The sequence below is a fragment of the Microcaecilia unicolor genome, chromosome 3 (assembly GCF_901765095.1).
Source record: "Microcaecilia unicolor chromosome 3, aMicUni1.1, whole genome shotgun sequence".
Lineage (NCBI taxonomy): Eukaryota > Metazoa > Chordata > Amphibia > Gymnophiona > Siphonopidae > Microcaecilia > Microcaecilia unicolor.
Window position 1 is genome coordinate 54,588,183 of NC_044033.1, and position 27,430 is coordinate 54,615,612.

The following is a 27,430-nucleotide window of genomic DNA, read 5'->3' on the forward strand; positions in this document are numbered from 1 at the left end:
CACTGCTCCTCTTCCACCATTCATTGTTTCTGTGGATACCACTCATATCCATCCTGTCTCCTCAGCTCATAAACTTCGGGTCATCTTTTGACTCCTCTCTCTCTTTCTCCACACATATCCAACATCCTGGTAAACTAGTCATTTCTTTTTCTATAACATCTCCAAAATCTGCCCCTTACTTTCTGAGCACAATACCAAATTCCATATCCACACTCTCATCACTTCACACTTAGATTACTGCAAATTTCTTCTCATAGCTCTCCCATTAAACCAGGCCACAACCCAGTTGGGTATTCAAGATTTCCACAATGACTATGCATGAGATAATTTGCATGCAAATAGATCTCATGCATATTCACTCTGCTAATTTTGAAAACATGACTGGGTTATGGCCCTCAAGGCTCATGGTTGCTCACAGCTGCACTAAAATCTCTCTCTCCACTTCAAAATTCTGCAGCACAACATATTTCACCGCTATCAGTACACTCACATAACCCTCTTCTCAAGTTAGTGGAGGAATAGCCTAGTGGTTAGAGCACCAGCCTTGACATCCAGAGGTGGCCGGTTCAAATTCTACTGCTGCTCCTTGTGATCTTGGGCAAATCACTTAACTGTTACATCCCTCACCTGGTTCCAGGCCTATGCGGCCGATTCGCCGGCGAGTCGCAGGCCAGCGGAGATAGCCGGCCATCTTGGATGTGGTTCTTCAGGGTAGGTCGGCCATCTTGGGATGGGCATCTCAGCTTGTGGTAGCCATCTTGGAGTTGGACTGCTTCAGGAAGGAAGCCCATATTTGGACGTAGGGTTTCTCTGCTGATGGGGGCAGCCATCTTGGATCAGCTGCACATGTTTGAGCCCGATTCCTTCACTATTTAAAGCCCTGCCTCCAGCCCTTCGTTGCTTCAGCCTCAATTGTATTTGAGATCCACGCCGGTGCTCCTTGTCTTCAGTTCCTGTGTTCCTGACCTTGGTTTGTTCCTGGACTACGCGTTGTGTTGCTGCCTGCCTCGACCTTGGACTGTTCTTTGACTATTCTTTGCTCTGCTGTTTACGGGCTCCTGGACTGTGTTTGTTTGCCTACCTGTCTGGTCAGTGGTGGTGCAACCCCGCCAGTTCCGGAAGTCCTGCCGGCCGCTTGAACCCAGGGGCTCAACTCCTGGGGGATAGTGGCTAAGTGCAGGTGAAGCTAGGGGTTGTCTGGCTGCCTGACCGAGTGCGGTGCACTCCTTCCTCGCCGTGCTCAGTCGAGGCACAAGGGCTCACACATCCCCAGTCATAACATTAACCCTCTATTGCCTCAGGTACAAAATTACATTGTGAGCCCTCCAGGGACACAGAAATACCCAGTATACCTGAATGTAACTCAACCTTGAGTTACTACTGAAAAAAGTGTGAGCAAAATCCAAATAAATAAATACATTTCATTGGCTCCCTATATGTTTATGTATACAGTTCGAACTCTGACTTACAAGTGCATTCATTCTACAGCTCCTCAGTATCTCTCTGCTCTTACCCTCCCTGGGAACTCTATTCATCTGGTAAGCCATGATATGAAACTCACCAGTGAGCCTTCTCTGAAGTAGCCCCCACACTCTGAAATGCACTCCCTGAAAGACTTCGCTTAACACAAGACTATTTAGTTCAGGAAGAAGGTAAAAGCTTGGCTCTTCACCTAGGCCTTTAGTGGAAGTAATAACTAACTTCCTAGTCACAAGCAAGGAGTGACACCAGCTGCACGTACTATAGCAGGACATATTTATCCATTCTTACCCTAGCTAACAGTCAAGCACCTTTTTGATCCTATGTGCAACTTTCTTTAAATTAATCTCCTTATTTTGTTACTCCTGTTACTTTATCTTATCTATTTATAAATTCCATCTTTGCTTTTACCCTATACAATTATTGCGTATTGTGTTGACATTATAATGTAGCATACTATGCCATACTTTGTATTGTTATTTGAAGATTTTTACTGCTGTAATTGTCTATTGCTTGTTTGACTTATGCTTTGCCTTGAATGAATTCTTGCAAAAAGGCGGTAATTAAATCCTAATATCTATCTATACCATTCTCCTCCACTGCCAACTCCACTCGGTTCCTTTTATCCTTTTGCGCTCTATGCCTCAAATAGACTTCCTGAGCTGGTGTGTCATGCTCCATCTCTAGCCCTATTCAAATCCATGTTAAAAGCCCAATTTGTTTTGAGGCTGTTTACATTTTTTTTTTTTAGTTACATTTGTACCCCACGCTTTCCCACTCATGGCAGGCTCAATGTGGCTTACATGGGGCAATGGAGGGTTAAGTGACTTGCCCAGAGTCACAAGGAGCTGCCTGTGCCTGAAGTGGGAATTGAACTTAGTTCCTTAGTTCCCCAGGACCAAAGTCCAACATCTAACCACTAGGCCACTCCTCCACTCTTAACCCATTATGCATCTGTTCAGTACCCATGTTTGTTTTAATCATTCTCATAATAAATAACTCCCTTATCCCTTAAATGTCCTGTTTTTCTGTCTTGAATAGATTGCAAACTTTGTTGAACAGGGACCATCTCTTACATGTTTGTGTACAGCCCTGGGTATGATTAGTAGCAGTAGTAAAGTGTTAGTTCCTTCCCTCTCCACCTACCTCTCTTCCAAATTTTACCATATAGACCCATTTACCAATTAGCTCAACTGGTCAGAAGTGTTTCATATTGAGTGGAAGGGAAAATCAAGGAAATAAACGGTAAAATGTATTCTTAACCTCCTTTCTTTGAATCTTGCTAGACCAGTCCATCCTTATAGGCCATGTCCCCATACTAGCAGATGGAGATTAAAATGACATCACCAATATGAGTGGTGTAGCCAGGAACATTCCAATATGCTACTTACAAAGCTACTCAACAGAAAAGCCAAAACAATTAAGGGTAAAAAAAAAAAAAAAAAAAGAGAACCAAGTAAGCCAAACCTCACTCATAATGGCGGCTCTTTAAGGTTACTTCTGCAGGACTGATTATATACAGCCAGATGGCAGACCTAGGACCCAAGAATCTGCTGAATTTCTCAGTCCTCTGGGATAACAGGGCTTGAGGAAGAAAATTAACAGGTATACCTGTTAAACTTCACCTTCCTTATCATCCAGCTAGACCAGTCCACACCAATAGGATGTACCAGAGCTTCTAATGCACAGGGTGGGAAAAAGACATAAGCTCCCAAGAATGCTTCACCTGACATAGCATGTGACCTGGTGGAGTGGACCCTAAGGCCCTAAGTAATCTCTTTCTTCTAAAGAACACATGCTGACTCAATAGCCAAATTAATCCAGCGTGCAATCGAAGATTTCAATGCCATGTGATCCTTGCAAGGACCATAAAACAGAACAAAAAGATAATCCAACATCTGTAAAGGATTAGTAACCTTGAAGCACAGGAGAAGCACTCTGCAGTCATCCAACTTATGAAGAATCTGTGATAGTCCTGAGCCAAAGACCTCTGAAAAGTAGGGAGAGAAATTGTCTGGTTCAAATGAAAAGGAGAAGCCACTGTTGGCAGAAAGGAGATAACAGAATGCAGTGAAACAGCATTAGAAGAAAAAGACAAATATGGGTCCCTACATAATAAATGCCTGCAGTTTCAAGATCCTTCCACCCCAGGGTGGGCAACCATGGTCCTCGAGGGTCACGGCCCAGTCGAGGTTTCACAATGAATATGTATTAGATCTATTTGCATACAATGAAAGCAGTACATGCAAATCAATCTAATGCATATTCATTGTGGAAACCTTGAAAACCTCACTGGGTGGTAGTCCTTGAGGACTGTGGTTGCCCACCTTGTTCTAGCCAAAAAGAAAACCATATGGAAAATTGCTTTAAAAGATTCTTCACATAGGCCCACAGAAGGGATTCAAAGAGAGTCCTAGCAAGGACTGACAACACCAGAGATCCAACACCCGAAAAGTGGGGGCTAATGTACTACACCTAGCTGGGCCACAACAGAGGCCCCATCAACTCTGTCTCTGAATCAAGTAAGCATTTCCACCTGGGGTTTGAAAGAATTAATTCCAATCCTTGATCCAGACCACCTTTTAAGAATGACAAGGTAACTGGAATGTCTGCCCACAAGGGGGACAGTGCCTGGCCAGAGCACCATGCAAAGACATGATGTAGCCTTGGCCCCAGAGCCTGATGTAGGCCAAAAATGTAAAAGATTTCCACACCTTCAGCAGCATAGCAATGACTGAGGGAGAAAACCCATTGCTTCTCAGGCATCACCTTTCCAGGGCCAGGCTATTAAGCCAGAAGGGATCCAGATCTTCCATGAGAACCTGATCTGGCCCTCTCTGCAAGGGTAGTGGAGGACCCACTAGGAGCTAAATCATATTCACTTTGCAGGGGCAGCAAGGCCAATCTGGTGCAAACAGAATGACCAGAATGGGTGCCTTGTGATTCTGTAAATCACTTGACCTACCAGATGCCTGATGGGAAAGAAATCTTTCCCACCTGGCCTCCAATAGGTCAAGTGATTTACAGAATCACAAGGCACCCATTTCTGGCAGACTCCCCATTCCTCAGGCTACAGTCGTTGGCTCTGTGGTTGTAGTCTCACAGAGATGCCAAGTTACCCAGTTCCGGGCTGGAGATTTTGGGCCAGTTCTGGATTTCTAACCACATCATTCTTGTGCATTATGGAACTTGCAGGACTGATTTCAATGGGCAGAATCAGTCCCTACAAATCCCACACTGCTTTGGAATACAAGTTCAAAACCAGGACTAGCCCCAAATCTCCAGCCTGGAACTGGGTAACTTGGTATCTCTGGTCTCACCAGGGAACTCCCTCCCAGAATCTGAGCCAGGCTAAATAACTAGTTAAGTAAAGGAGGATTTGTAGCTCCTCCTCATCACACCCAGAGCCTTGGCCTATTGGCCTTCACTCCATATGCAGAGTTGTGTCAGGGCCTATGGAACAAAGCAGCAGGATTAAGACCCCTCCCTCCCATAGCTCTGAAAAAACAAATTGTTTTCTGCTGTGACGGCTGTTCCTTTTTCTTCCTTGATAGAGAATCTGGATGAAATGCAGACAAAAACAACAAAAATGATTTTGCCACACTAATCCACATGGACATATCTGCTGAAAGCAGAGAAATTCTGGAATGTTCTTGACTGTACCACTCTTTATATTGGTGATGCACTGGAATTTTCAAAGCTCTGCCTTCATCTGCTAGTAAGTGGATATACCCCATAGATTTGGACTGGTCTAGCAGGATGATAAGGAAAGGTCAAATTCTGGTTCTGTTAAAAGAGAACATTTATATTTCAGTGGGCTTTGACTAGTAATATCTTATTAAATCTTTGATGTAAGTCTACAAAGGGACCACCCTATATTTCACATCTTATATATTATACATAAAACATATTTTTGAAGTCTGAAGGAATAAAATAAACTACAGTATACTCCAATAACAAGTGAGAAAACAAGCAAGACCACATACAAGAAATCAGAACAGAGCTGTTAGATCTAACATGGAACAGGTTAGATGCTTTTGACTTACCACATAGCAGAGGAAAAGGCAGGTACTTTGACAGGTCTTTTTCTCTTTTCTTTCAACAGGTATCACAGCTCATACAACTAAGTTACGGTTGAGAAACACTGTGTTGCCAATACTGTTGCTCCATTACAGCTTGGGTCTCCAATCAGATTCTTCTTTAAAGTCACAGGTCCATTCGGAATTGGTAGCAACAACGCAACAGAATCAACTATGAGTGGAAAGAAGGGTGAGGTAGGTCTGGTAGGGGGAATACAAGGAAGGGAAGGGGATATGCCAGATGCCTTTGGAGCGGGGAGTGGGGATGGGGAGATGCTACCTGCCTTTGGGGTGGGGGAAGGGGCACAGCTGAAGGTTCCCTTAGGGAATCAGATATCCTTGGGCTGGCCCTGGGGACTGGTTCCATGTGCAAGATGCCTGCAGACTGAATTCCTCACAAACCAAATAGAGGAACTGAGGGAGTAAGTGGCAAGGCTGAGAAGCATCCCTGACAATGACAAATACAAAGATGAAATGTTTCTTGAGATGTGAAGAAGGCACTAAACTGAAAGCATTAAACTCGCATTACCAGAGCCTGCAGAATCAATACCTCAAATCCACTTCCCCTTGAAATGTATGAGGCTCTGGAAATGGAAGAGGTGACAACCTCCTAAGAAAAGGAGGAAATCAGAGCTCAAAACCGCAAAGTTGCAAGATCTTTGACCACTAGGAAGTGAATACAACTAATGGTTAGTGACGCCCTCCTGACCATTTCAGAGGCATCCTTCTGCCAATCAGGCATAACGCCCTGGGAGGTGTCCTGCCTGCCTGATGCCAAGATCCAAGATACTTTAAAGAGTTTGCCAAGACTCATCAAGTCTATTATCATCCGATGCTGCTGACGCAGCACAAATATTGGTGGGAACCCCTTCTATGTACAACAGAAGAGTGGGACTTAGGGGTGATCGAATCAAACAGGTAGAAAAGGTAATGGCAAGAGTAAGAAGAATGCTTGGGTGCATAGGGGGAGGAATAGCCAGCAGGAAAAAAAGAAGACATTGCCGCTGTATCAGTGGTGTAGCTAGGTGAGGCCACAGGGGCCTGCCCCCCCCCCCCCCAATTTGCTCTGGGACTCTTGTTGGCTGGTGGGGGTCCCCAACCCCCACCAGCTGAAGATTTTGTCCAGCGCTGGTCTGCAGCGCCGCCGCCACATTGCCTGCCCTGATCTCTCTTCCCCTCACGTCAGGCACGCTTCCCTGCCTTTTGCGGCGGCAGTGCTTCAGCTGGCGGGGAAGATATTACAGCGGCGGCACAGGGACAGCAGCGGCGGGATGGCGACCAAAATGTGCCCCCCCACCTTGGGCTCTGGCCCCCTCCCACCTCGAGGTCTGGCTACACCCCTGCTCTGTATAAGTCTCTGATCAGACCACATTTGAAATACTGTGTAGAAGTCTAGAGATCACAAAGGGTGAGTACTAAAATAGTCAGAGGTCTCTGTCACAAAGTACATAGGGATAGGCTTAAAGATTCCAATAAGTACACTTTGGAACAAAAGCGGGATAGGGGACACATAATAGAGACATTTAAATACCTCTTTGGCATAAATGCCCAGGAATCAGCCTTCTTTCAATTGAAAGGAAGCTCTGGAACAAGGCTGCATAAAATGAAGGTGAAAGGGAACAGACTCAGGAGTAATCTACGGAGATATTTCTTTATGGAAAGGGTAGCGGATGCATGGGATGAAAGGTGGCAGAGACAAGGATTATACCTGAATTCAAGAAAACATGGGATAAGCACAGAGGATCGCTAGGAAAACAGGAGGAGATTGTAGAGCTTAGTATTTGGTATTGATGGGCAGACTCTTTAGGGCATATGGTCTTTACCTGCTATCATTTTCTGTGTTTCTATGTCATGATAAGGGATGGGGTTAGGGAGCCACTCAGCTATATTCTTTCATGGGAAACACAAAGATGAATGTTGCTGAAAGAAACTTGAAGACCAGCCATAAAAGATGCTGGTAGAGCAGATCACTCCCATAGCTAAAATCACCTGTTTGAATAGGAAGGGGCCTGGAGATGCCAGAGGTCTGCAGAAGGAGCCTAGTACAAAATACTCACTGCACCTTCTGTGACTGGGGACTGAAATCCAGGTTACTAGAATGCCTAGTACTAATGAGCACCTTAATTCCTTACCCAACTATAGATGCAGCAGAGTGTGCCCTTCAGAGACACAGCAGCAGGAGCCCAGGAGCCCAAATTGAGGTGAAGAATACGGTAGGGCTCGCTACATAGCTTTAAATGGCTGCAGCAGTAGTGGTGGAGGGCCACCAGTGTCATCTCTGCTTAATGAGCCTGCACTGCAGTATAATAAAAACAATCACAACAGGAAACCAGTTTGAGGTATGAAGAGAGCATTTCAGTCTGGAAGAGCTAGTGACAGGCTCATAAGCAGCATTTCATAGCACATCTCTGTGCTGCAACAACTCCTAACCTGTACATGGCTCATCTATCTATTCTGTTGCTCTGCTAGCCACATAAAAGAAAAATCAGTCACCTGACTGACCAGACAGTTGCCTCCTTCTCATTGGTGACTTGAGTGAGGACTGACCTAGGAGTCTGGGCACCATGTTATTTACTGCAACAGTTGCATAAGTAAAACTACCTAAATTTTTGGAGAGGCCTAATGCAAAAGTGGAGGGGCCTCTCCCGCCCCCCCCCCCCATATATCCATGGTTACGCCTCTTGTTTAGATGCTTCAGCAGATGCAGGAAAAGCCAGAAAAGCAGCCAGAAACTAAGGCAGCTTAAGCTCAAGCTAATCCTAATGGTAAAAGGGTTTTCCATACACACTGAGCCAGAAGTATGATTAGCAACAACACGTGAAATCCATGCTCTCATCTTGAAAACTAGACCACCAGTATATGGGATTATATCGTATAACACACAAGATGCTCAGACACCTTTGAATGAAAGCTTCTTTGGTTCCTCCAGATACACGTGTTGTTCCATATAACTCTGCTGAAGTTATTGAGACAATTTATTTTCCCAGGCTGGACCCCAGATACCTCCTCCCCTAGTCCAGGTCTACAGGAGAAAGGAATATGTAGTGAAAGCTATTTTGGACTCCCAAAAAACTTGAAATATGCTTGTGTGTCTAGTAGACTGGGAAGGTCATGGCCCCAAATTAAAAATCTTGGAAACTGACAGCAAACAACAATATTCCATGCAAAGCTGTATGAGTTCCATCGATAATACCCCACAATAAAAGCCCCAGTAGCAGCTATTCAAGAGAGCACAGAGCATGGTACATCAGAGCAACACCCCAACAGTGATCTGAACTGGGGTCAGCTAATGATATGAAGCAAACCAAGACCATAAAGAACATCTTTAAGACATACCTCAAGACATCAGGGGTTAGCTGTGGTATAGCTAACACTTTCTGGGAAGACTAAGTAGTCTAAAAGGAGGTATAGGCATTTTACTGTACTCAGATGTTCTTTGTAGCAAAAAATCCACATTGAACTGTACAGGTTAATTTCTTGTTAACAACAAATCTCAAGTGCCAGTTTTACAGTTAGAGAAAACCTGTCATTTGAAGCAAGTCTGATGAACAAGTTCTACCTAAAATGCTGTAGGTTACTACTATAACATTTACAATTTGTTTTGAGTAAATCTCATACAGAATAAGAAATACATGCCACTGCATAAAGAGAGTAACATAAAAAAGTCCAAGTGAAATAACATAAAAGGAAAGAAAACAGATGAGAAACACAAGAAAAGCTAGTGAAATAACAAAATTCAATATTTGAAAAAAGTAAAATTTTCAAGGAGAAAGGCTGTTTATTAAGGAAGATGAGTCAGGGGCTTTTTTCTTCTACCTTGTACCCTGGAACTGATTTGGACAATGCAGATAGTTTGGAACCCTCTTTTTTTGGAGTAGTAGGTTTGTCTTTTCCTTTTTGTCTTCCTTGAAAAGAATCCTCCTGGATTTCAATAGGATTTTCACCTTCAGATACATTGCCAGAAGAACTGTCCTATAATACAAGAGATTATTCTTTGACGAGCATGTTATATATACCAACCAATACAAAAACAATATTGCCTCTTAATATGAACATATAATAAGCCTGAAGGTGTTAAAATATAATTAAACCCATTATTGTTTGAAAATGGTCAACAAAATGACAGAAATCCTTCAGAAGCAAGTGACTAAGGTGAAATTTGGTCTTAAACATTGTAACACAGACAGCAGATAAAGACTATATAGCCTATCCATACTATGTACTATCTCTTCCTCTCCCATAGAGATCCTGTTTGTCCCATGCTTTCTTGAATTCACATAAATCTTTGTCAACAGCACTTCCAACAGTAGGCTGTTCCACGTATCTGCCACCCTTTCCATAAAGGAGTATTTCCTTAGATTACTCTTGAACCTATCCCTTTCAATTTCATCCTATTCTCCCTCACTCTAGAGCTTCCTTTCAACTGAAATACTTGCTTCCTGTACAACTATACATATCGAGATCTTTAGATCTGTCCCAATATGCTTTATGACAAAGACTTCTGACCATTTTAGAAGCTGCCCTTTGCAACTCCATTGGTCTTACCTGCTAATTTCCTTTCTTTCATCCAGCTAGACTAGTACAGACAAGTAGGCTGTGCTTCCCAACCAGCAGATGGAGCCTGAACACTGACTCTTGGAGACATCACCTCTATAAGGGCTGGTATAGTCTTGATCTTGCCAGTATACTTTTAACAAAGCAGAGCTAAACAATGAACCCCTGAACAACAAAAGAAATCAACACTCGACCAACAAACTGATGCTCCTATATGGAGCAGCTATGTAGATACATGGAAGCAGAAAGCCCAGCATCTATCAAAATGTCATTGAGTACTTAGGAGTGATAGACACAAAGCCCACAGTTTTTATAGGAAGGAACTGGACTGGTCTAGAAGGACTAAAGGAAAGCAAATTAGTAGGTAAGATCAAATTTTAACTTCCTCATTTTCCTGCTAGACCAATCCAGAAAAGTCGGATGCACTCAAGCTTCATTGAACTGGGCAGAAAGACATGGCCTCTTCGGAGACCACTCTGCCACCAAGCTTGGACATTCAATCTATAATGCTTAATAAAGGAAAGCAACAATGACCGTGTTGATGCCTTACAAATATCTTCCAGGCCAAGGGCCCTAGCTTCGGTCCATAAGGTGGTTTGTGTCCTTGTGAAGTGAGCCTGCAAAATAGGAGGCACCGTCTTCTTCAGGAGTTAAGTTGTTCCAATAGCCTTCTTTATTCATCAGAACAACAAGTCTTAGAGGCCACTTCCCCTTTGTGGGGATCTTGGTGCAACATGAAAAGGTGGTCTGGCTTATGAAAAGAATTTGTCACCTTCAAATAATGGAGCAACATCCAGAATGTGTAGAACCTCTGGGTTACGTCTATCCTTTCTGCAAAAGGCCTTTCATCTCAACTGTCTGGTTGAGATAAAAGGAAGACACGATCTTCAGAAAAAAGGATGGTACCATGCGCAATGTCACTGCACCCTCTATGAAAATGAGGTAGATATCTCTACAGAAAAACACCTTCAATTCTGAGACTTTTCTGGCTGAACAGATGCCCACCAAAAAGGCCACTTTCATGGAAAAATCTGAGTATGGAGCCCTTGAGGGGCTCAAACAGCAGGTGAGACAAGGCTTTCAGAACCCAGGCAAATCCTACTCATGTACCACCAGATAAGACAGAGGATGAATTTTGCTTAACTTTCCTTAGAACCGTACAGTGTCTGGGTGTGCCACCAGGGAAACAACCTAACCAGCCTCAAAAACAGGCCAGTGCTGCTACCTGGACCTTAATGGAATTGAGCTCCAGACCTTCTTATGAAAACCCTAAAATGAAGAATATCTGAATTCCACAGCAGAAAGTTGCCCTCAGCCATATACCAAGACTCACGCATAAACCAGACCCGCACAAAGGCCAGCAAAGTTGAAGCTTTCCCTACCCTTAACAGCACTGATACCAGTAGTGCAGATTAATCCTTGCACATTAAACACCATCTCTCAAGGGCCAAGCCACAAGCAAAAAGGAGTCTGCATTTTTACCGGCCCATGTTTAACAGTTCTGGAGTAAGATTTATCTTTGAATTTAACACAAGCTTCCAGTTAGGACCTAGAGCAGCTTGGAGTCTATCCTGGACCTGCAGTGATTTGATATGTTTTTATGTTCTTAAAGTGAATGCTTGCCTTCTACCCTATAATTATTAGGACCTAGAGCAGCTTGGAGTCTATCCTGAAGGAAAAGTCCATAATCTGCTATGAAGGAGGACATGAGAAAAGCTACTGCTTATCCCTGGGGTTGATAGCATGGAATCTTGCTACTCTTTGGGATTCTGCCAGGTTCTTGTTGTTGGAATAATGTATTGTGTTTTACATGCATTGTCTGTCAGCAATGTTTTTTTTTTTTTCTCTGTGATTACTCTGTGACCTCTGATGTGAATTGCCTAGAGAGGTCACACCCATGCAACTTCCTGTGGGGGTTAGGTATAGCACATGGAGCTCAAGGTCTCTCTCTAGCTGAGGATCTATGGTGTGAGCATCCATTACCATCTAAGCACATGGAAAGAGCTGATAAACCAAATGTATTATATTATGTATATATAAGCCTGCTGAATATATATCTAACTACAAACTGTGAGTAAACAGATGTTTTGTTACTTCAACTTTAAAGTGACTCAGCAGTGAATTATTCTGGGGTGTATGTGAGAGAGATGAAGAAAAGAAATTAACATTTCTAAAGCTGAAGCTGTGTGTATAAAAATCTGCTAATTATTTACTACAAATAATCCAACACTTGTGTCCTGGATTGACCACTGTCGGGAGCAGGATACTAAGCTAGAAGGACCATTAGCCTGATTCAGTATGGCCATTTTTAGTATTGGATGAAATGACCTCCCCCCCCAATCGAGGGCTACAAAATAATTCAAATAGCAGCCTCAACCAATGGTACTAAGCTAAAGGATATGGGATGGAGTCTTGACCACTGCTGCCCCTTTTTTTTTTTTGCGGGGAACTGCACAGTGAAACTAAAAAGGTATTAGGAAGAGGTTCTGACAAATTTGGAGCATAACCATGCTGAATCACTTCAAGGCCCTACAGGTCTGGTCCAAGGTAAAGAGGACCAACTCTGAGAAGAGACAGAGGCAACACCTTATCTGTGGAATGAGTCCACAGCGCCTCATTAGGTAGTCATGCCTACTGAAAACTGGACAGGGTTGCCAATTTGGGTGTTACAGACTCCCCAAAAGGGCTTGCCTTTCTTGAAACAACCAGACATAGGCAAAGGAATACAAGAATGGACAAGCTGCGTAAAAACATTCCCAATCCTTGGAATGTGATATGGATCTTGACTTTACCCAGGCTCTCAAACCCAATCCTCAGGGAAGCCTGGGGGCTTCACCACACCTAGATCTTTCACCAGCTTTTCAAAGTCCTCTCCAAACAGTAGTTTCCCTCAAAAAGGAAGTTTACAAAGATGCACCTTAAAGGTCACATCCACTGTCCAATAGCAAAGCCAGAGCCTATGCACCAGCATGACAGAGGGCAAGATCTGGTCTCCATCTGCACCAAATCAGTGTACTAGCCACAAATACCACTACTGATTCCAAACACTGTCAGCTCCTCCAACATCAGGTGCTACTGGATGCAATGCAGGAGGGCTTGGGCCATATAACCCCCATATATCACTGCTTAAACTTCTAGTGCGGATGACATAAACCCTAACTTGAGTAAGATTTCCACTTTCCAGTCACGAGACTCCGTCAAGGCAAGACTATCCTTTACTGGGATAGAGGCCTTCTTTGTAACCACCATCACAAGAACATCCACAAGGGAAAAGCTAAATAACTGCTCCATGTCTTCCTAGGGCAGCGGGTAGAGTCACCCTAAGTCTGTGCAAGGAAAAGAATGTAGTTGGCTTCTTGAGCCCCTACAAAACAGGGTCTCCATCCAACATTTGCTGCTCTGGAACCTCTAAGATGCAGAGGGGGGACACCACTTGGGCACTGGGTGTCATTAATTCCTCCCACATAAACAGGTGGATGACAGGGGATTTATCTTCCTCCAAGCGCAAGATTATCCCCATTTCTATTGATAGATTGTCCCTGGACAGACCATCTCATCATCTTCTTCAACCCCAGTTGTCTCTGAAGATAAGTCCTCAGAGAAACCTGGGGGGGGGGGGGGGGGGGAGTCCCAGATTCCTGGGACACCATGCATGGATGCTTTTTCCTCTTGGTCCCTTCTGCGCAGACCCCACAGGGCCCCAAAATCACCAGCTTTCCTGGCAGTAATTCCTCAGGCTGCCCTGACAGGGGCCAGGAGACAAGAGCCTTCTGGAAACAGCTCACAATATACTGCAGTAAATGTGGACTCCATCCTACTTCCACAGGCCCAACAGCAGCTTGCTTACTGGAAAGGAATGTCCACCCCTGTCCCAAGACTGCTAATACCTCCGTAGTAGACTCTCCCAGTGAGGTATAGGCCACAGGAGATGCTCTGCCTGTTGGCAATATGGCTACTGTTCCTGCTGGTGGGAAACCGCTGGCTGAAAATCTGAACTCCATAGCACCTGCTTATTCTAGTGCAGGTTCAGATTCTGCTACCATTGAACCTTCCACTGAATAGGTCTGATCACAAATTAGACAAAGCTACAGTATTAATGTGGTGGGCATCACAGCTCCCACATCAGCAGTCCTTTCTGGGCATTGCAGCTTGTAGAGAACAGAATCTCTCCTTCCGAGTTCCACACAAGAGTTGATTAAGGTGTTCCATGACCTCTCCCCTCCCCACAGCACAGTATAGCATAGCAAAGGAAAAACTGATACCTTTAAAAAATGTCTGGTGGAGGTGGAGGCAGAAGGAAGGGAGTGAGAGAGTTGTTGATCAAAGACAGTGAAAAAAAGTGTGTGTGTGTGACTCAGTCTGGCACCAGACATTACTTATGACACAGATTCCCTCCCTTTGAGCAGTGGCCCCATGGGGTCCAGACACTCCATCCACCTCAGAAGCAGTCTTTGGTTCAACTCCTGGCACCTGGGCAGCTCCCTAGCTCTACCAGGGGCAGATGCTTAGACTGGCCCCCTAGGAACTACACCATGGCCTCTGGCAGGACTCAGATTGTAGCTTAAATTCTTGGGAGCCATGTCTCAAATCAATCCTGCTGCACCATCTGCTGGAGGCAGAGAATACTGGCACGATGTAGATCTGTATCAAACTGGATATCTGTCCCAGCAACCTAATAAGACTCGCCCCCCAACGCTTCAAAACAGACCTTACGTCACATATGAACTACATGTTACAACATGGACTGTTCCCCAAGGAAAAAGGAAATATACTTCTTACCCCTATACCCAAAGAAAAAATTAAACGACACAACCAACTATCGACCAGTAGCATCAATCCCCCTGGTAGTCAAACTAATGGAAAGTATGGTAACCAAACAACTTACCAACTACCTAAACAAATTCACTATACTACATGAATCACAGTCAGGATTCCGATCCAACCATAGCACTGAAACAGTTATAACCACTCTCATAACCAAATTTAAACAATTGCAACTGGAAACAATGTGCTTCTCCTACAATTTGACATGTCCAGCGCGTTCGACATGGTCAGCCACTAAATACTCTCGAACACCCTAGACTGCTTCGGGATTGGAGGAAACGTACTTAGATGGTTCGAAGGCTTCTTAACAGCAAGAACATATCAAGTGATATCAAACTCAAAAACGTCAACACCATGGAAACCTGAATGCGGAGTACCACAAGGATCACAGCTCTCACCAACCCTTTTAAACTTAATGATGACACCATTAGCCAAGTCGTTATCCAACCAAGGACTCAACCCGTACATCTATACAGACGATGTCACGATATACATCCTGTTCAAACACGATCTAACTGAAATCACAAATGAAATCAAGTCAAACACAGACTCCAAATAATGAATTCATGGGCGGATGCATTCCAACTAAAGCTAAACGCAGAAAAGACACAGTGTCTTATTCTGTCCTCACAATATAACACAAACAAACCCAGCACCATAAACACCCCAGACTACACCCTTCCGGTCTCAGACAGCCTGAAAATTCGAGGAGTCACAATTGACCGAAATCTCACACTCGAAGACCATGCGAAAAATACTGCAAACAAAATGTTCTACTCAATGTGGAAACTTAAAAGGATCAAACCTTTCTTCCCAAGGGAAATATTCCGTAGCCTGGTACAATCGATGGTGCTAAGCCATCTAGATTACTGCAATGCCATTTATGCCGGATGCAAAGAACAAATCATTAAGAAGCTTCAGGCTGCTCAAAACACAGCAGCCAGACTCATATTTGGGAAAACGAAATACGAAAGCACCAAACCCCTAAGAGAAAAACTACACTGGCTCCCTTTAAAAGAACAAATTGCGTTCAAAGTTTGCACCCTAGTCCACAAAATCGTTCACGGGGAAGCTCCAACTTATATTTAAACGATTTTTATTAGATTTGCAACAAATATAATCACAGCCATACAAGGCTCTGCAGTTAACCTTTAACATATCTCAAACTGATTATACAACCATTTGTCAATAAACTTATGGCATTTATACATGTTATGATACAGCCTTTATTTTATTGCTCTTATCCCATTTATCCTTCCCCTCCCTCCCCCTCCCTTCCTCCCACCCCCCTCGCGACCTGGGAGTTATTCATTGTAATCTATGGATTATCCTTCATTTAAGAGCAAACTTCGACCTCTCTGGCTTAGACTCTTCAGATAAGGCCCCCAAACAGCCAAGAACGTGACTCTCTTGTTCTTTGAGAGCCGGGATTCCCTAGTCTCCCAAGAAGCCATCTGGTGCAATTGATTCCTCCAGTGCCAATATGCTGGAGGATCTTTGTTTGTCCAGGACTGTAAAATACATTTCCTGGCTAGTAAACTCATCTTTCTGAGCAATATTGTTTCAAATTTATTTTGCCCTCTGAAGGCCCCGGGGATGTCCAAAATCAACTGCTCCACTGTCCCCAAAATCCGAAGCCCCAGTCGCTCCTTCCAAAACCTTCGGACCTGTGCCCAAAATCTTTTTAAGGTGGGGCATCTCCAAAACATATGCAACATTGTGCCAAGGTCTTTTCCACATTTAAGACACATTGGTCTCCGATTCTCTCCCATATGGGCTAATTGGACTGCAGTTATATATCCCCTGTGAATACAACGATAGGCACATTCTCTTAAGCGAGCATCAGCTACTAACAAAGGTATTCTTGCTATTGATTTAGTAATGTCCCATGAAACTACTCTAGTCCCTAGTTCTTTTTCCCATGCGCTCTTCAAATTGCTATAATCTCTGGGGGGTCGCCATCCTGATATTGTTTTATGGAGCAGGGATATCGTAGGTTCATTTTCACCCAAAGAGTGAAAAAAATTTATTACCCTATCCCCCATCCGAGTTCTCAATGGGTCTCCCGGGAGAGAGGCCACATAATGTCGCACCTGTCTTAAGGCAAATTTATTACCCCAGGAATCACCCACTTTCTCCAGTATTTCTTCTTCTGTAAGGGGCTGCCCACCTCCATCCGCCAGATGTGCCAGATTGGAAATCCCCTTCTTTGCCCAAGCTACAAAGTATCGGCTCGACAAGCCTGGTAAGAATTCACAGTTTCCACGTATGGTTAATAGATCTGTTACTTTAGGGTCTCCCCCTAGGTGTCGTATAAGTACTTTCCACATCTCCCTGAGCGGTCGCAACAGCACACACTTACTGAGCCCTTCTGGTAAATCCCCTGCTTTGTGATGTAAGAGTGAGAATAATTGATAAGGTTCCCAGAGTGCCGCCTCCAGCACAGTGGGGGTGTATCGTTGTGTGTCCAAGCACCAATCTCCCAGATAGCGCAATTGGCATGCCTGGTTATATAGTTCTAGATCTGGCATACCCACCCCTCCTCGACTCCAAGTACCTACTAAGGTCGCGAAGCGAATTCTTGGTTTTTTACCCCTCCAGCAAAACTTTGATGCTAATTTATAGAAATTCTGTAAGTCTTTTCTTCTAAGCCACATCGGGATGGTTTGCATTACGTAAAGCCACCTAGGAAATAACACCATTTTAATCAAATTCACTCTACCTAGCATTGATAGTGGTAGATCCAGCCATCCTTGTAACACCTTCTGAGTTTCCTGCAGCAGCCTATTGATATTAAGGTCATACAGCCTTGCTGGATTTATGGGCATCAGTATTCCTAAATATTTGAAAAAAGTTTGTGCTTTCCTCAAGGGAAACTCGCCTCTCCACTGTTGCCATACTTCCTCCGAAGAGGCCAGAGCCTCTGACTTCTCTAAATTTAAACTAAGGCCCGCATAATCTCCATATTCGGAGAAGATCTCCAGCAAAGCCTCCAGAGAGTTCTGGGGATCTGATAAGTGAACCAAAATATCATCGGCGAATGCTGCCGCCTTAAAGACCTCTCCCCCTATTGATATCCCCGCTACCGCCTGTTGCTCCTCAATGTCTCTCAGCAAAGGGTCCAAAGTTAAGACAAATAATAGAGGCGATAGAGGGCAACCTTGTCTAGTTCCCCGATTTATTTCAAAATCTCTAGTTGTTATTCCATTGACTGATATTCTGGCCTTCGGTTCTGCATATAAAGCTTTTATCCCTGACAAAAATCTATCCGTGATTCCATATTTCTGAAGAACCGCGTATAGAAACTTCCATTTTACTTTGTCAAAGGCTTTTTCAGCATCAAAGCTTATTAACAAAGACTGTTTCTTTCCTCGATTTCTGGCCTCTAATGATGCCAGGACTTTGCGGACATTCCTCGTAATTTTCCGTCCCCTCACAAACCCCACTTGGGAGTCATGTATAAGTTTCGGCAAGAATCTTGCTAATCGGTTTGCTAAAATCTTAGCCATCAATTTCACTTCATAATTCAGGAGCGAAATAGGTCTATATGACTCAGCTAGCTCCGGATCCTTCCCTTTTTTTGGAATTACTATAATACAAGCTGTATTTAGATCCGGAGGCATCCTTTCCTTCTCTATTAGAGTGTTAAACATTGCGGCCAAGGGTTCTGTTATTTCTTCTCCCATGATTTTATAAAATTCCGCTCGGTACCCATCTACTCCCGGCGCTTTAAGTAGTTCACTTTGGTTAATCGCCAGATACACCTCATCTGGCGTGATAAGTGTGTTAAGCCATTGCCCTTCTTGGGGAGATAATTTTGGCAATCTGATCTGATCTAGATATGAACCACCCTCTAGGCCATCATCAGGTGGGGCCTCATATAGCCGTTTGTAATATTGGTAGAAATTCTCACTTATTTCCTTATCCGTATGAATTTGTTCTCCCTGTCCCTTCTTCATAGTCAAGATCCTAGCTTTGCCCTGTTTAGCTGCAATCAAGCGCGCCATTAAACGACCGCACTTGTTTCCATGCTTATATAACTGATATTTGTAATATGTTTGCGATTTCGCAGCTTTATAATGAAGTATTTCATTTAATTTCGTCTGTAAAAGCATTAAGTGCTGTCTATTCTCGGTGGAGGCCTGTTGACCATACCTCCTCCGAGCTTTACACACCAATTGACTTAGTCTCAATATCTCTCTATTCTGAGTTTTGCGTTTATGTGCTGTGTAGCTGATAATCTCTCCTCGAAATACTGCCTTAGCCGCCTCCCAATACAAAACTGGATTTTCCGCATGTATGACATTATGTTGTTTATAGTCTTGCCAACTCTGCTGTATAACAGCCTTAAAACTCTGATCTCGGTATAGCTCTGCAGGAAAAACCCATCTCTTTTCCCCTCCCTTCTCCTCTTTGGGCGCCCAAATCATCTCCACCCAGGCGTGATCAGATATCACAGCTGCTCCTATAACCGACTTCGTCACTGAACTAAACATCTGTTCTGAGATCAACAGATAATCAATTCGTGCCTGTGTGCTGTGCGCCCGCGAAAGGTGTGTGTAGTCTTTCCCCTGTGGATTTAATATCCTCCATACATCTACCAGTCCCACCTGTCGGCAAAGATTAGGCAGCCCTCTGGATGTCTGATTAAGCTCTTGTCTCCTTATTCCCGTACAATCCATCAATGGGTCCATTACCATATTAAAATCCCCCCCTGTTATTATAGGTAACGAATTATTTGTTAATAATTTCGAGGTGATCATCTTGTAGAACTTCCTCTCATATTGGTTCGGGGCATATACATTACCAAACAGCACCATCTGGCGTTGGATATGAGCCTCACATAGTATGAATCTACCCCCAGGATCAGTAAAATGCACTTTAACTTTGTCTGCTATTCCCTTTCGGAACAAGATGGCGACCCCTCCTTTCTTCCCCTGTGCTGCTGCAGATACACATTCCCCCACCCACCAAGTTCGGAGTTTGGCATGTTCCTCTGTCGATAAGTGGGTTTCTTGTAGCATGGCTATATCAACTTTGTGTCTTTGCAAGTGTTGCAGGATTTTAGAGCGTTTTATAGGGGACGAGATCCCTCCCACATTCCATGTAACTACTTTTAGAGGTCCCATAACATATGTGTTCCCTGTTTCTGATATGTATACCACTTATTCAAGGATAAGGGGTGTCCCAGCCCCCACCCCTCCTCCCTTTCCAACCTAAGCCATATGTAATCCTTATTAGGTCTAATTAATCGTCTCTCCCAGGTCTCCCTTCCTCCCCGTCCCCTATTCCCTCCCGCTGCTCCCCTTCTACATTCCTCTACCCCCTTTAATCCCAACTTCCCTTCTACGGAGTCTAGGTCTCGACATAAGACCATCACGTATAACGCCTCCTACCCTCTCCCTCTTACAATCTAGGAGGCATGTATATACTCTTCCTTCCCCCCTCCTCCCTCCAGTATATCTTTCTCATATATGCGCTTAACATATCAACTTAATTCTGTTAACATCAGTAACAACTTCAAATAGAAACGAGAGAAAGAGGACAGAAAGGAGAAAAGAAAAGAAAACTCTCATTTCAAAGTTTCCAGATGTCCCTCCAAACCAGAAGCTGGCTCCTCTGCGCCTCTCCTTAATGACACTTCTGGGTCTTTCTCCAGCCTTGTTACATTGCGATCATCCAGGGCTTTCTAGCAGATTATCCCAGTTCTACAATATAACTTTGTTGCAGGTCTCTTGTACATTTATCTCAATCCTCAATAGCATTTTGTTCAATTATTCCGGCCTATCTTTCAAAATGCAATCCAACATAAAGTCCGGAGGGTTTGGTTATTCTTCGTGTTCTCCTAAGATTTTTCTCCAGCTTTTGCCTCTCTTGCCAATCCAACAATTCTAAATCCTCATTCTGGATTCTGAGATCCTTCAGATTCACTTAAATCTTTATAATCCAACGCCTGTTGTGATTTACCTTCTTCTATCCGTCTTCCATAATATATCTATAGTTCCTGCATATGGCCTCCCAGTTATCGAAGTTCAACAGAGTTCAAAAATGCTTGCGCTTGCTCAACTGTATTATACACTTGCGTGGCCGCCTGGTAAGTGACTCTTAATTTGGCTGGATACTGGAGTGCAAATCGAATTTTCTTTTCATAGAGTTTTGAGCATATGGGAGAAAATTTCCTTCTCTGCATCGCCACTGATGCAGAATAGTCTTGAAAGCATAAAATCTTCTTATTCCCATAGTGCAGTTCTTGTTCTTTCCGCAAAGCTTGTAGTATTGCTTCTTTGTGTGCAAAGTTTAAGATGCGGCAAATTACCACTCTCGGGCGTGTTGCTTCTGCACTTTTAGGCCCTACTCGATGCGCTCTCTCTACCTGAAGGGCTCCAAGGCCTTCTGGGAGTTGTAGTTGTTCTGACAGCCATTTTTCTAAAAACACTCGCAAATTTGTTGTTTCTAATGCTTCAGGCAGTCCCACAAATCTTAAGTTATTTCTGCGGGAACGGTTCTCAAGATCTTCAAGCTTCTCTTCATAGCCTTCCACCATGGTTCTGAGCTTCGTGTTTTCCTCCTCCATCTTGAGTACCTTGTCTTCCAGGGCCCCATGCCGTTGTTGATATTCCATCAGTTCTTTGGTTAGCTGCCCTAGATTTTCTTGTACTGCCGTTATTTTGTTATCTATTGGCCCTAATCGTCGCTCAAGTAAGGGTTCCATAGCGGCTGTCACCTCCGCCGCCACTTCCGCCACCCACACTGAGCTCATGGCAGTCGCAGTCGGGCTCGCCGGAGCCGCCATTTTTTCTTCACCGGCTCGCGTTTTTTCTCTTTCTTTTCTAACGTTCTTCGCCGCCATTGATTCTCTGTATGCTTCGCGCCGATTGTGTACCTTAACTTCTTGTGTGTGGTGGTGAGTTCAGTGATCTGTTTTCAGGTCAATTTCCGCGATTTTGAGGGTTTAACGGGCAGGTTAGTAGGAGCGGAGACTTTTTTCAACCGCTCCTAGTCATGACGTCACGTGATCTCGGAAGCTCCAACTTATATGTCAGACCTCATAGACCTGCCTAATAGGAACGCAAAAAGATCAGCACGCACATTCCTCAATCTCCACTACCCCAGCTGTAAAGAACTAAAATATAAATCCACATACGCATCCAGCTTCTCCTACATAAGCATGCAACTATGGAACGCATTATCGAAGGCCATAAAAACAATACATGACCTAACAATCTTCCGTAGACTACTGAAAACTGACCTGTTCAAGAAGGCTTACCATAACGATCCATCCCACATAAAAAATAAATAGACTTTACATGAACTAGACAAAACCGAACTCTTGTCACTTAACTGTTTAACCTCATTGCTATTAATGAAAGCTACACAATACGCACTATCACTTTATTTTTATGTTGAAAATGATCTCCCTATAGTCGATTCCACAGTTTTGCATTAACAGAGTCAAGTGATCAACAAAATAGAGCCCTGAGGCACCCAAATGAAAGCGAATGAGAAGATAGTGAACATGCCATTGGTACAGTAAATGAATGAGGTATTAGGAATGAGGTAACAAAAAAAAAAATCAAGAGCAGAAAAGACAACAATATACACACTTTTCTATGATAACAGCAAGAAATCCTTGTTGATTTAAATAAACAGCTCTCTAATGCATAGAGATTTATTTAAATCAACAGGGATTTCTTGCTGATCTCAGGAATGACTTAAACCATCTCAAAACTTGGTCTGTAATCCCAATTTCTGCCAGTCTAGCTACCAGAAGATGATGATCAAAGAAATCGAAGGCTACAGAAAGATACAAAGAAACTGCTAATGTGACAAACCCTTTATCCAACATGAAATGAATTTTGCTCAGAATTGCAGTTACCACTGATGTTCTAAAGTCCAATTGTCGAGGATGGAGAACTGATACCTGCTCAGTATGGTTGTGTAGAAACTACCTTTTCTGTTACTTTTGACAAAGAACATAAATGAGAGACAGGGCGATAAGGTGCTGGGATTGCAGGATCCAGATTAAGTTTCTTAAGAACGGGATGGACAAAAGACCGCCTTCCAAGATAACGGCACAATTCCAAGGGAAAGAAAGAATATGAGTTATCATCTCCAACAGCAAAGGCAATAGACCATGCTTGGCAGCTTTCAGCTAGTTGTATGGAACTGAATCAAAACAAAAAAAACCAAAAAGGCACACAACTGCTTACAAAACAGTAGATAAAAAACAACAAAGCAGTGGAATCAAATGCATTTATTGGAACAATACCCGACGTGGCCACGTTTCGCCCTCAGGCTGCGTCAGGGGTACAAACTATCAAAAGTGTATGTAAATATATCATACACACTAGTAGTTCCAAAAATCTAGTTCCATTTATCTGCTACTTCCAACTGAACTGATATGCATTAGACCCTGAAAAAATACCTACAGGCTGTGCTATATCAGCTTGAGAACTGTGGACTAGAATAAGACAATTCAGTAAGCATGGTTGAAACACCCCAAAAGTTCTTCTTAAAGAATCAATCCTAGACACAAAAAGAATGAGCCAAAACATCAGTAGGTGGTGGGACCTGAGTGAAATTTTAAACAGGTCTAGATGTCATGTTAGAAAAAAATCAAAAAATGTTTTTATTTTTTTGTAGGATTAATTGATGTTTCAATAAGATTGGAATAGTAATTTTATTTGAGCGATTTCACATGAAAGTCTGAAGATCGCCATCAGGATTTACAGAGTTGAAGCAAACTAGATGATAGTCAGCATTGCAAACCTGGCACTTTAAAAATCAAAGGCCATTGTGATACCATGGTTGATGGCAAGAGGGTGTACAATAGGAAATTTCTGAAGGAGCTTTGGCATCTAACACCTCTCCTAGTGTCGAGTCCCAGCATTAGACCTGATCATAAAGCGAGTATTAAAATCCTCTGGAAACACAGAAAATAATGGTGGAATAAGGATTTAATTGATGAATATGTCATGTGACATATCCTCCTTGCTTCTGACAAAAGAAAGACTTACAAAAACTGGGGAAAATGAAGAGCATAATGATCTAACCAAGAAGCAGGTGATGCTCTAATTTTAGACAGTGAGAAACCTGAAGAAAATGAAGAAATTACTAAATACAAAATATGTCCTGAACAGTTCATTGAAATATTAACATATTGATACAATCCAAGAACACAAAACAACAAAAAAAATTAAACTCTTGGATAATGCAAGGTTCTCAACATGAACGTTGAAATCACCTAGAACAATACAGAAACTGAATAACTGTATCAGTAATTTATTGAAGAACTCTACCTCATAGCCTGCAAGTTATTGCAGGTAGACAATAAAACAATAGTATGTAAAAAGGAATACATTGCATGATTTTAATTATCATAACCTCAGGGTATGAAAGCATACTAGCTGTTTAATGGAACAGAGTCAACAGATTTAGCCAAGGAAAGTCTTGCCTCACCAATTTGCTTCATTTCATTGAGTATATGAATAAATATGTGGATAACAGTGAGCCGGTTGATTTAGTGTATGTAGATTTTCTGAAAGTTTTTGACAAAGCTCCTGAGGCTCCTAAGAAAATTAAAAACCCATAGGAGAGGAGGCAATGTTCTGTTGTGGATTAGGAATTGGTTGATGGGATATAAAACAGAGGGTAGGGTTAAATGGCCAATTCTCTCTGGAGGAGGGTGAATAGTGGCGTGCCCCAGGGATCTGTACTGGGACCAGTACTATTTAACATATTTATTAATGATCTGGAAATGGGAATGACGAGTGAGGTGATTACATTTGCAGATGACACAAACTATTCAAAGTTGTCAAAATGCATGCAGATTGTGAAAAATTGCAGAAAGACCTTAGGAAGCCGAAAGACTAGGCATCCAAATGGCAGATGAGATTTAATGTGGATAAGTGCAAAGTGATGCACTTATCCACATTGGATAAGAATAATCCAAATCATAGTTATCTGATGCTAGGTTCCACCCTAGGAATCAGCACCCAAGAAAAAGATCTAGATGTCATCATGGACAATACGCTGAAATTTTCTGTCCAGTGTGTGGCGGCGGCCGAAAAAGCTACCAGAATGCTAGGAATTATTAGGAAAGGGGTAGAAAATAAGACAAGGATTATTACAATGCCTCTGTATTGCTCCATGGTGCAACCACATCATGAGTATTATGTGCAATTCTGGTCACCATAGCAGAATAGAAAAGGTTCAAAAAGGACGATCAAAATGATTAAGGGGATGGAACGACTTTCATACAAGGAAAGGTTAAAAAAAAAGTTAGGACTCTTCAGCTTGGAAAAGAGACAGCTGAGGGGGGATATGATAGAGGTCTACAAAATATGGAGTAGTGTTCAATGGGTAAACGTAAATCGATTTTTTACTCTTTCAAAAAGTACAGGAGGAAATATTTTTTTCACTCAAAAAATAGTTAAACTTTTACGAATTGGAATAGTATTAAGTGGCGTACTTTCTGACACCCTGGCTTGTGTATAAGTATCTACTGATTTCACATTGTATTTTGTACTGTTTGTTTAATTGACAATAAAGACTTCATGCACATTAAAAAAAAGTTAAACTCTGGAACTCGTCAGAGGATGTGGTATCAGTGGTTAGTGTATCTGGTTTTAAAAAAGGTCTGGACAAGTTCCTGGAGGAAAAGTCCATGGTCTGCTATTGAAATAGACATGGAGAGAGTTACTGCTTGTCCCTGGGATCAGTAGCATAAATCTTGCTACTATTTGGGATTCTATTAGGTACTTGTGACCTGAATTAGCCACTGTTGGAAGAATAAAGAAGAGAAGAACAGGCAAACTTTGTTGATTTATTCATTAATAAATATAGAATGCTTCATTTACTAAAATGGGTAAATTTACAGGAAAAAACATACAAAGAAACTTAATTATGTCTCATTGAATTAGACCGCATTAGGAGAGGGGGCACTAAGATTCAAAAACCAAAAGGAAGATGATATTGTAAAGGGGGGGGGGGAGTAAACAGCAGGATAGCCTATTCACTTATTTATACAGTCCATTTCACGTTAATGAAGGACCCACAATTTCTGGATTGGTAACCCCTCTATCTTCAAGAAAAAACTAATTGTGGTGTAAAATTTGTTTTTGAATGTTCATTTTTTCCTGTTCAAAGATGTGTGACTTATACTGATTACCACAGCGCTTTGCTGACCTTAACAAAACTGCTTGCCCCCTCCTCTAGAGTTTATTTGTTCAACCTCCACTCAAGATTCCAAGCGTTCCCAGCCTTAATAGCACAGATTCAGAGTACTCTTCTGCATCCCAATTTCAAATGTTCTCTCTAAAGTATTTCCTCTCCCTCCCTCCCGCTTACCCTCTTGCTGCTGTCCTCAACTGGCTTCATAAATGCAGGTGTGGGACCATTTCCCTGTGTGCGTTGCTGCTAGGTTTGCCGGTCCCACCCCATACGACATAACCTTTCTGCATTTGAGGAAGTGGGCTCAGCAGATCAGGAGTGATATGTGCACAAAAATGGTCCCGCACCTGCATCACTACAGCCGCGTTTACCGGAAAAGGTTTAGGTTTCAAAGAGTCCGGATTCTCGGGTGGCCCACATTTCTCAGTTTCAAAGGGTCAGGATTTCTGGCATCCAGATAACCTGAATTGACGACCACTGTCAGACAAAAAACTAGGCTCCTTAGTAAATATCAGTCTATCTTCCCATTGACATTTCTAATCAAAATATCCAGAAAGGGGATTTCTCTCTTAACATAACTAATTTTAAACTTCAAATTCAGATCGCACCGATTAATCCATGAATAAAATTTCAAAAGGTCCAGCTTGCTCCCTTTCCACAAGGTTGTGTTTTAAAGTGGCAAGAATAGAAGCTTTTTTAATCGTTGAAGACTGCACTGAATATTGGCCAGGAAATGTTTATGGAAGTCCACAATAAATAACTTAAGTACATAAGTATTGCCATACTGGGAAAGACCAAAGGTCCATCGAGCCCAGCATCCTGTTTCCAACAGTGGCCAATCCAGGTCACAAATACCCGGCAAGATCCCAAAAATGTACAAAACATTTTATACTGCTTATCCCAGAAATAGTGGATTTCCCCCAAATCCATTTAATAATGGTCTATGGACTTTTCCTTTAGGAAGCCGTCCAAACCTTTTCTAAACTCCACCAAGCTAACCGCCTTTACCACATTCTTTGGCAACGGATTCCAGAGTTTAATTACACGTTGAGTGAAGAAAAATTTCTACAATTCGTTTTAAATTTACTGCATTGTAGCTTCATCGCAGCCCCCTAGTCCTAGTATTTTTGGAAAGCGTGAACAGACGCTACACATCTACCCATTCAACTCCACTCATTATTTTATAGACCTCTATCATATCTACTACTACTACTATTTAGCATTTCTATAGCGCTACAAGGCGTACGCAGCGCTGCACAAACATAGAAGAAAGACAGTCCCTGCTCAAAGAGCTTACAAAGAGCTCCCCTCAGCCGCCTTTT

The 27,430-nt window shown here is 42.8% G+C and overlaps 1 protein-coding gene across 2 annotated transcripts in view; it reads right to left on the bottom strand.

Annotated features, from left to right (window-relative positions):
- LOC115465460 (PHD finger protein 10-like) overlaps nucleotides 1-27,430 on the bottom strand; it is a 282,287-nt gene that overhangs the window by 89,190 nt on the left and 165,667 nt on the right. For both annotated transcript variants that reach the window (XM_030195940.1, XM_030195942.1), the window contains one exon: nucleotides 9,375-9,530. In XM_030195940.1, coding sequence (XP_030051800.1) covers nucleotides 9,375-9,530 — 156 coding nt within the window. The remainder of the gene's footprint in view (nucleotides 1-9,374; nucleotides 9,531-27,430) is intronic.